A 10857-nucleotide genomic window follows, 5' to 3' on the forward strand; every position below is an offset into this window, starting at 1 on the left:
TACGGGGCAATATCCATGCTAATCTGCTTACGTTATTATTTATTTCCAAGATTAATGTCCTTCCTTGTATATATCATATAAGAACTCGTTTGTGAAATATTCATGTAATTCAGTAGGTATCCATGGTCAAAATGTTTTGCTTTATTGAAAATAAACAAAATGTCCGTTCCCAACGAGACAACACTAATAAGAGAACCAGATGGTAATAGTTAAACTGACAAATAAAAATTTGAGGAATGTTTTGCACTGTCTTTCTGTACAGAATTTTAAGAACAGAAAAGAAATTGACGAGAAACAGAAGATAAAAACAAAAGTGTAATCCAAGTATTATTAGTTGTTTTTGAATAAAAGTTACTTTAAACACAGGTAATATTTGTTTGAGTGTGTGCATGAGGTTTTCATTTAGCAAACTTCACACTGCATTTCATATATATATATATGGCGACAACATTATTACAAAGAAAGTGAGTAGAACAGGAACAGAAAAATTACAACAAGGGAAGTCTCATTTCATGCAACTGGAATCCCCGTGTTCCTATTCTTTTCCCTTCCAATGATTCTCTTGAGTTCATCAGGTTGACAAGGGATTGCAAGTGCTCCCACCTGAGAGAACCCGAACTCTTCTTCAGCTTGCTTTAACAACATGACAAAGTCAGGGTGATCCAAATACCCCAATTCAATGAAGAATCTCTCAGGCTTCCACCCTTGAGTTGCAACCACCACAAAATGGCCCTGCTTCACCCCTTTTGAACGTGAGAAAGAGTTTTGTAGTTTCCTCATCACAGGCACCACGACTCCAAGCCCTCCCATCCACACTCCCCAAGAACAGCTTCTCCATGTTTTACCCATGCCCAGAGAGGAACAAATAGTAATAACCAGAACAAGTTTTTTTGGAAGTTCTTACATGCAACGCAGGAATATATATAGTGCCATGTGTGGCCAAAAGATAAGAGTCAGGTGACAATGGAATTGGAGTTCATAATTGCATCGATCGGGGTGGGGACAATGACATGTGAGCTTTCGTTGGAGGTTAATTAATGTCACTGTTCCACTCCTTTTGGATACCAAGTTAGCCCCCATCCTTAGATGCATCATCTTTCAACTCACTACACGCAAAGAAGAAAAAAAAACATACGCAAGGAAGACTAAGGTACAATACTATTTCAGCTTCCCTTCATTCAGTAAGGCTTTAGGGGGCCTCTCACTTCACACGTGAAGGAAGGTAGCACCATCTTTAAAACTGTCAACAGAAAAATTCATCCATTTCAGGTTTATACATGGATGCAAAGACCAAGTCAAAAACTGAACTATTGATAAGACACTTTTAGGAAAGTGTATTATAAGTTAATGTGCGTTTTATATGAACACCATTTCATCTTTTTTACTCACATATACCTTGTTATGCAACAGTGATGTGAGATATCATCCTTTGCATATGGAGAACATGAACATGTATCACAGGTATGTTCTACCAAGTTGCATAAGGACAATTTCACAGTGTAGTAAATTCTTCGGAGAAGTTAATGTTACAAACACATGCAGACAAAGTAGTAGCATCTGGATACATTACAAAGTAATCCTCTTTTTTATTTTACCTGGAGGAGGACCCAACAAGTAACAGCGTAAAAGCTTTGAAGAATTAAATCAGCAGAAAAGAAAAATTCTAATCAAATTATGTTGTGAATATATAGCGTTTCAAGTATACATCAACGTGTACAAGAAATTCCTGTAGTTAGTTGTGTTGAAGTTAAAACATCTCTCTGATCAGAAACAGTTTCTAAAATAATAGACACCAAAAACGGAATCCGATTTCTCTACCAGAAGATGGTATGCATTAAACTCAAAACTTAGATCCTGGGGTTAATTTTACCCCAAATTCAAGGAGACAAAAGTGAGAGACAATTAAAAATAAGCTTTCATAGAAGAAGATGGGAACGTGCGTGGTAATTAATTTTGTGTCTTAACTAACACCTGCGTGATAGTAACCTTAACCTACCACCACCACCCCACTAGAACACAGAACTGGAAAAATAATAATTGCAAAGGAAGATGTAACGAATTAAGTTATCTGAGAGTCCCACATCGAGAAAGGTAAGGGAGGAGGAAATTGTAAGGGTGTGTATAAATAGAAGTGGACGGGCACATGGCTGGGGAAACACGATCTGAGGTACAAGTGTAGCCGTACATGAGGGGGGCAAAAGTATTTTGATGGTATGTGGTACGATAGGGTACGTACAGGTGCCCTAAGCAGTGTAGCTCTATGCAAGAACCAAAGTAATAAATTAATATGTGGAAAACTCACCATTTTGAATGAGAATCAGTGGAAGATGAGGTGAACAAGGTGGGTGCAGAGAAGGAAGAGCAGGAGCAGAAAGAGGAAAATGATAGCAAATCTTAAGAGGAAGAAGAAGAGAAGGAGTGTGATGATTATGGAAATGGGAGAGTCTGCCAACACCACCAACATGATTGATTAGTTGCATAATATTTGATTAGGGAAGATGTTATTGATTTTGTTGAATTCAATTGCAGAGTTGCAGGGAATGTCAAACCTACTGTACTAGTGGTTGGAAGTTGGAGCAAATTCTGGTAGTTGAAGCAAATGAAAAAACTATCTTCTTCACTTCTTCCGTACCCTCCACTTTCAAGTTTCTGGTGGAAAATAATACCCTTATCTTTCCAGCTTTTTACTTTTTGTAGACATGATAATATATTGAATTTAAAGTACAACCATGAAGATGTTGCATTTTTAGTAAATTTTAAAATTAGTAAATTTTAAAATTTTAGACCAATTTAGTCTTTTATTCTTCGAAATACGTAAAATTAGTCATTTTAATCAAATTTTGTTAGATTTATTTGACATTTTATACGCATTTTAGGATTGTATTTGAGTTGTTTATACTGTTTGACACATTTTTGCTTTACTGTTAAGTCAAATATTATTATGAAACGTGCTTGAAATGTTAAATAAATTTAACAAAATTTGATTAAAAGGACTAAATCCACGTATTTCGAAAGATAAAAGACTAGATTGGTTCAAAGTTTCGAAATAGACTAATTCCAAAATTCACTTGGACAAAAACATATTTAATTTTTTTTTTATAAATTTTTGTAAGGTTATGAGATAGGCTATAACAAACAATCCTACTAAATTTGAAGAGATGTGAAGTGAAATTGAGTATATGATAAATAAATAATATTAGAAAAATAAAATTAAGTAAAATGAGGTTGAATTTATATTTTAATATTTTTAAATTTTTAAATTATGAAAATTATGCATATATTTTTTTAAGTTAAAGATTTATTAAATTTATACCATTTATTAAAAACAAAAACAATTCTTTTATTAAAAAGTTTAATTTAATATAAATTCAAATTCCAAAAAAACAGACTAAATTAATCTACAATATAAAAATTTGAAATTCAATTAACCTGATAAAATAAATAAATAATTGAATGTAAAATTTAAAATATTAAATTCAAGTTATATTTAAGATTAGATCTCCAATCAACCCTATCCATACTCATACCTAAATTGGCCATATGCCATTGCTGTAATGAAATGTATTTCATTACAATGTGAAATATAAAATACAAGACGTGAGATTAATCTAAATAGAAAGTTGTACAACGAATTTGAATAAAAAAAAAAATCATATTCTAACTTTTAGGAATGAGACTCCAGAAAAAAGTTTATACAGGCTGAGTTTTTTTTTTTTTTTTTTATCACTAAGCCTGTTTGGGATCATAATGAGATTAGGTCAAAAAATATAAATTGTGATTGAAATTTAAAAAATATGTAAGACAAATTTAAGCTTGACGTTACTTACAAGTTAGAACAAAAACAAAATACTCATTTAATTCAATCTATTAAAAGTAGTCTAACCCTACAAGCTTTTGTAAACAAAGTCCAAATCTGACTTGGTGCAAATAGTCAACAAAATCATTTTTTGGCCCATTACTACAAATGTAAAATAGCATAAAAAAGAGCTTAATATAAAAATAAAGGCTTCTTCTTTCTCCACCCATACTTTATTTCCTGCACCCTCACATTTTTCAAATTTTCAAAATTCCCTTCTCTTTTTTAAAGTGTCTAGGATTCAGTTAACACATTTTGAAATATATTTTCTTTCAGGAATATAGTTTCTAAAATTAGGTAAATGGTGTTTATTTTACATAATTTTAGAATGCACATTTCAGGATATTTTTTATGATTATTTCGAATGGTTATTTTGAAAGATAATGCATAATCTGTAATATGTTTGATATTATTCGAAAATACCCCTAACCCATTTATTTGTTATTTAGCTCTTTTCTTTTATTTAATATATCTAAAATGGCGAAACTATTATTAGAATAACACTTTTTTTTTGCTGTAATCCGAAATGTTTTTTAAAATGTCAAATTCAGAATCAGGAAATACCTTTTACCATTATACCATAATGTGCACTCAAAAAGGCATAATGTGTTTTAATCTATTTAAAAGGCATTTAATTACAATATTGCATGAAAAGCGCCTCTTCAACAGCATTTATATTTGACTAATACAGAGATTATTTTATTTTTAGTCTATTTAAAAGGCATTTAATTATATTTCTCATATTTCTAAAACTACCCATTATGTCCCCAATTCAACCCAATATACAATTCTTGCTTCGTCAAAATAGTTGAAAATTCAGACAGTGGGAAATGAAAATTAAAAAGTTATGGATTTCAATTCGTATTCTCATCAACCTCTAAAAGTCAAGAATTGAAATAATCCATCTCAAAACTTTGTTTTTTCACCTCAAAAACCAAGTTGTGCCCACACGTTGGGCAAATTTTAGTGTAACATCAAATTGCGACCAAAGTTAGATGGAATGTACGTGTATTTTAAGAATTCAGACTTTTGTGCTGTTATGGAAAAAGGTGTTGCCTTAGAAAAATATAAAAAATAAATTAAATTTTCAACCAACCATCGTAATTTAACACATTTTTAAAAAATGTATATACAATAGCGAAATTTTTGAAAACCACAAGGAACATGGATAAGAGACGTGTAACAGAGTAAAACAAAACCCCACTATGGCGTGCAGATTCAAACTCCAAGTGCCACGTGTCGATGACTTGGAATGGACCCACCAAATCCAAATCTAGGCCCATGATGGCCAGGCTTAACTCAATTTAACTAAATTAAGATAATCATTCCAAATCTGCAGCTAAACTCCTTAACCTCTTCATCCAGAACATTCCAAATCTGCATTACCAATATTATTGCAATAATCATTCCAATGACACACATGATCCATGATGTATGCATGTTGATGTTAACATTTGAAACGAGTAACATGATGATAACCGACACAGTGTTTGGTGTCACAATCAAGGGTGAGTCATAATTGGGACCTCACTCATGACTCACCTTCCTCTTCATTCTCACTTCCCAACAACACCACAACATCGTCTCATTTCGTATCTTGTATTTCACCAAAACGTTGTTGCCAAAATCCTCTTTAATGTTGTCTTCACTTATTCTAAACTAGTTCTTCCTCACAACCAGACACGTTGTACAAATCCACGTGTCACCATTTCAGGAACAACCTTGCGTCGTATTCTGTACAATGAATGTCTATGATGTGTCTTCATCACCTAATCCACCATCCTGATGCAATATTACAAAACAATCATCCAAAAAATCATGAACACTGTAAAAGAAATTTTGCATGTATGTGGATATGTCCAAAAGATTTTATACTCTAAACATAATGTTATTACAGTTCTCGTACATTGTTATATAAAACGGCAAAGGAAAGGTTCTTATTAGGTTATTAGGTAGATAAGATAAATTATTGACAAGAACACACGACAAGGTGTTAAAATATAATATCGTTGAAAAGAATATGCTATAATATTCGTATGTAGTACGTATGCATAACATAAGAAAGGTACTTGTACTACGTTTTTTCTTTTCTTTTTTCCTTAAAGAAAATAAGTTTTATGACTAATAATAATTACATTATCTTCTGAAATTTAATTTCTTATAGTGTGTTTGGAAACATATCTAGGACTGACAAAAACTGATTACAAGATTTAGAAAAGTTAATTATGGTATCCAGCATAATTAGAAAATTTTAATTTCTTATAGTATCCAGCAGAGACTCTATGTGGCTTAATTATGGTCATAAACATAATTAATCAACTGCTATAGTCTTAATCTCTTAGATCATTTTACCACTAAAAAATGGAGGAACGCTTCTGTTTCACTGGTTCTTCGTTGGCATGAGTCACCGTCGGTGGAATTGGACGTTGCGAATTGTAATTTAATTTATTTTAATTCGACAACGTGAAAGTTGAAGTGAGAGATGAAAGCTTACGTGGTGTACAGTTGGGGAGAAGCGCCATGGTGGCATGGTGGTGGTGGCGACAAGATGCACCTTCCTGGAACTTTCACACTAACCACCACTTTTTCCAAAGGGAATGTCTATGCTGTGATCAGAGAAATGGACAAAAACCTAATCTTGTCCTTCAAATATGTCTAGGTTTGAAATAACGGTTGATACAGTCTCTATGATTCTTTCTAACGTAGTACGTGGATGGTTGGTGGTAGCTACTTTACAAGGTTAAAGTAACAAAATGTCAAAGTGTGTGCTTTGGCTGGATAAGATCATCGAAACATTGAAAGAGTTATATTGTTTGAAACAATAAGGAGTTATTATTTTGAAAAATCCAATAATAAGTTATAATGATGAAGATAGGAGTTAGATAGATGATGCAGAGAAAAGAAAATTGCTTGGTGGACATTGTTTTCACATAAATCACGAATCAATTGTTATTCTTACTCAACAAATATGGATTGAATGTAATATTTTTCGTGTAAGAAACTATCTATAACTTTTTCATTTATGGGACAAAAAATGAGAAAAACTAATGTATTGTTGATGTTGTGTCGTAGTTCAACTATTTGAATAGCATGTACAAGTTATTCAAGGTTTTTACATTTATATTTCAATTGTTCCTTTAATTACTTAAAGTCCTTCCTTTTTTATTTAATAGTGTTATTGCACTATTAAAATCTTAAAAAATTATTTATTAGAGATTTTCCAAAACCCGGAGGAGAGTGGACAGATAAATGTAGAGCGGAAAATAATTAATAGTGACAGTATCTTTCTGTCTATTTTTATTTATATATCTGTCTCTAAATAATTTCTATTAAATTGATCTAATTACATGATTTAAAGAATATTTTATTTCTATATTATCAAAACAACTAAATATTCGGTTTAATTTCTTATATATTTTCTCTTAAATTATTTATTTTCTATTTTAATACATTTATTTCTCTTCTTGCACCGGAAAAAAGGGGTGTAGTACAGTCAAATCGTGATTTAGTCTTGCCGTAATTTAATCTTTCAACATTTAATAATTCTAGAAACATGTTGCACGATATCTATGTACATTATCTCTAAAATAAATTTTGTTCACAGAAATACTTTTACATTTAAAATTTTTAAATTATTATAAAAATAAAAGTAAGAAATGAAATTTCTAAATTAAATATATGTAGCTCTCTTTCAAATACCTATGACATTATGGTGGACCGCGAAATTAACCATCTAGAACGTGACATCATAAGTACAAAAGAAACTACCATGAGATTAGTTGCGAAAGGGGATGAAATGAACCTAAAACACAGATATTGTGACTCGCAACATTGTTAACCGAGTTAATGAAAAAGTAGTGACAAAAACGCATTAATTGACGAAAGGATAGAAATGTAGTAGAAGAACGAGACACACGATTAGATTCGATCTTAGACTTTGTTATCACAATTTGAAAGAATTAACAACTAACCGCAAAATTAGATAACAATCCAACAAATAAAGATTCCCTCCAACACATATACAATGACGTATTTCCACCTAGACACAAACATATGGAACCAAAACCATACAGTCATCCAAACTACCAGAAATACCAGCTTTGACAAAATCTAAAATGCATCATCGATAACTTCAAAAGCTGCTGGAATTGATTTTGTACATTAGTTCGCGTAATAAAATAAAACACAAAAAAAGCAGAACAAACAAGAACTACTCGGCCTATCTAGAACTCAAATTTTTAAACAAAATTATCCGAACCGGATTCTCCAGTCAGCCGGCCGTACCACATCACCACATCACTATTCATCATAATGATGTAAGCAAAGCTATTATACAAAACATAGCATAAACCTCATTTTGAATTTGTATATAAAATTGTTATTTACAGCCTGCACGTAGTTTTATAGTCTATACATCAAAATAGCCATAAAGTACTGAGAAACAGTGGCTCACATCACGAAACACGCGTTGGGGTTCTCATCACTGAACATCTGCGGTGGAGGATGGTAAGGGTTCAAGTAGAACGGAGGTGGGGGTGGTTGCTGTACCATGTACCCTTGGTTCCCATACCCGTTATGGTATTGCTCATGGTAATTCCCGTAATTACCATCATACCCTGAATGAACCCCCACCGTGTAACCACCACCACCACCGCTAGTACTACTTTGACCTGGTGCATATCCGTCGTACCAGTACATAGGAGGAGGTGGGTAAGCGTACCCGTAGTGCTCCATTTTGTTAACCTCAACCTTCGGTGCACCCTCTTCTTTCTCTCCACCGTCTTTCTTAATACCACCACCACCTTCTTTCTTCTTCCCTTTCTCCTTCTCTTTCTCCTTCTCCTTCTCTTCATTCTTACCCTCTTTCTTTTCACCCTCTTTCTTAGGTGGGACCACCTCAACGTTCCGCTTCAGCTTCTCGTTCAGATACGCTACCAATTCCTTCACCTCCATTGTGCCATTTACTGTCACCAAGTCTTTCCCTCCCTCTATGTTAACCGATTCAACCCCTGCAGAAACACCTCGCCTTATTAATTAACTCTTCATAATGCCGGTTGTTCAAAAATAAATATACAACCTACGTTATAATTTTATATTGTGGGCTCCGGTATCGTCATCCTAATATACCATACCTAATTTAATTCAAAATAATTTACGCAAGAATTGTAAATGTCGGTCAAGATACTCGGACGCCTAACCTTTGATCTTGAGAATAATCTTTCGAATTTTCTGTATGCAACCGTCACAGTGCAATCGAATCTTCAACACCACCGCGCTCTGGACAAATAGCAAAACTATGAATACCACCACAATTGAACAACTCATTGTAATTAATGAAATAATCTCAAGTGAAAACGGTAAAGCAGTAAAATAACGCTTCAATTGCAATGAAATTAACTTGCTTTCTGTTTCGTCAACGCTCCGCTAACCGTATTGCTGAAGGCGAGAAAAGAAGAATTGAAACAACGCACCTGTTTCGGGGTTTTTCTTCCGTTTTCTTATCTGCCGGTTTCTTCTCTTCTGTTTTTTTCTCTTCCACCTTTTTCTCCGGTGGTTTACTGGCGGCGCCGGAATCTTTCTTCGGTTGAGGAGAAATAATTTCTACCTTCTTCCTAGTCTTGTCCGCTAGTTTGTCTCGCACTGCGGCAGAGTCGACCTTCCCGATAACCGTTAACTTGTTACCTAATAGATCGGCCCTAACGTCTTCCACACCTGCATCCGCAACAGACTATGAATGTTAGTGTTGTAATCTCACTATCAGTTAACTCAATGGATAAACGGAAAAGGGAAAACGCTTGATCAAGATCTGAATAATGAGAGTAATACCGTTGAAACTGCGAACGGCGCGTTTGATCTTTTTGACGCATCCCTCGCAATGCATTTCGATTCTCAGAACGACAGGGGCGGGTACGTCGTTTTGCTTTCCTCCAGAGTCAGGCGTATTACCGGCCTCATTCTTCGCCTTCTCTTTTTTCTGATAAAAAAGAAAAAAATCAGCGACAACTGAAGTGAACAGTGAACGAGATTCGAGAAATTAGGAAGAAGAAATTAGAACTAACCTCTCCCATGTTTGTGTTTTAAGGAACAGAGCTCTGTTGTCGAGTGAAATGTGCCTTTGAGAAAAAAGATGGAAGGAATGCGCTTATAAAGAAAAAGAAGAGTCAAGGGAGTGAGAATGCGCCACACTTATCTATGGCGTTGCATCGGTATGTATGTATGTATGGCAACTATGATATTGATATATATTTCTTATTTTTATGCGTATTTATTTATTTATTATTTATCCGTGTTTTAGAGGAGTGTGAAAATATGCCACGTGGAGAGGAAACCTTAATTTAATTTCCGATGTTGGCGCGTGTAGTTTTTGAGGAAATTGAAAATTTGACCAGACGCTGACTTGACGGGAAAGTGACTGATTTACCCCTGGCAGGAAAAAGCGTGTAACCTTTTGAGATGCGAAGCCGTAGAAAGTGAAAAATAACCGTTGGGTTTGACACAGAACACAGATTTTGAAAACGGAGAGGTACACGGTGAGGTGTGTGGAGCAGAGCACCCAATTAATAAAGGTCAGACCCGTGGGCTTTCCCCAAGGAAAGGATCATACTTTTCCCCAGTTCTGTCCCTTTCCAAATTACCCAGAATATGCTTTATTTTTATGTCCATGGTCAAAAAGGAAAATATATTAATTAATAAGTAAAAAGTAAAATAAAACTTTTATTAAGGTAAGTTTCACCTTTTTTTTATATAATTTTTTCTCTTTTTCACCTTAATTTATTCCGGGTTTGCAGATTAGTCTTGGTGTACTGTAAATAATTATGATGGTTCAGAGAATACTCACGCGCACACATTGCCTCTACAATTCTCGAGATGGCTTTGACCTAATGTTTATAATTATTTGTTTAGTCTTCATAAATTCTAAACGTATTTACTATTTCCGAAAATATAAAATACAAACAATATCATTTTATGAATAAGACCATTATAGGAAGATACAGTCAAAT

General features: G+C 33.8%; 1 protein-coding gene and 1 long non-coding RNA gene across 2 annotated transcripts; both read right to left on the reverse strand.

The window, feature by feature from the left end:
* Positions 1–538: 538 nt before the first annotated feature.
* LOC114179451 lies at positions 539–2626 on the reverse strand. The gene is made up of 2 exons (XR_003603471.1): positions 2303–2626; positions 539–1240 (listed from the first exon to the last, which is right to left on the reverse strand). It is a non-coding gene; the product is annotated as an uncharacterized LOC114179451 (long non-coding RNA).
* Positions 2627–7996: 5370 nt separating this feature from the next.
* On the reverse strand, positions 7997–10075 carry LOC114187269 (heavy metal-associated isoprenylated plant protein 6-like). Its single transcript, XM_028075509.1, has 5 exons — positions 9916–10075; positions 9683–9830; positions 9328–9568; positions 9055–9131; positions 7997–8865 (listed from the first exon to the last, which is right to left on the reverse strand). Exons 1-5 carry the CDS (start codon positions 9922–9924, stop codon positions 8306–8308), a joined length of 1035 nt encoding a protein of 344 aa, XP_027931310.1. The 5' UTR covers positions 9925–10075; the 3' UTR covers positions 7997–8305.
* Between the last annotated feature and the right edge of the window lie 782 nt (positions 10076–10857).

Source organism: Vigna unguiculata, chromosome 1, assembly GCF_004118075.2.
Source record: "Vigna unguiculata cultivar IT97K-499-35 chromosome 1, ASM411807v1, whole genome shotgun sequence".
Lineage (NCBI taxonomy): Eukaryota > Viridiplantae > Streptophyta > Magnoliopsida > Fabales > Fabaceae > Vigna > Vigna unguiculata.

Excerpts from the sequence above, each read along its gene's own strand:
- LOC114187269 (XM_028075509.1), bottom strand. Across the intron at positions 9,132-9,327 it reads GAAGAAAAACCCCGAAACAG|CGCGGTGGTGTTGAAGATTC; the intron begins GTGCGTTGTTTC and ends ATTTGTCCAGAG. Across the intron at positions 8,866-9,054 it reads GATTATTCTCAAGATCAAAG|GGGTTGAATCGGTTAACATA; the intron begins GTTAGGCGTCCG and ends GTGTTTCTGCAG.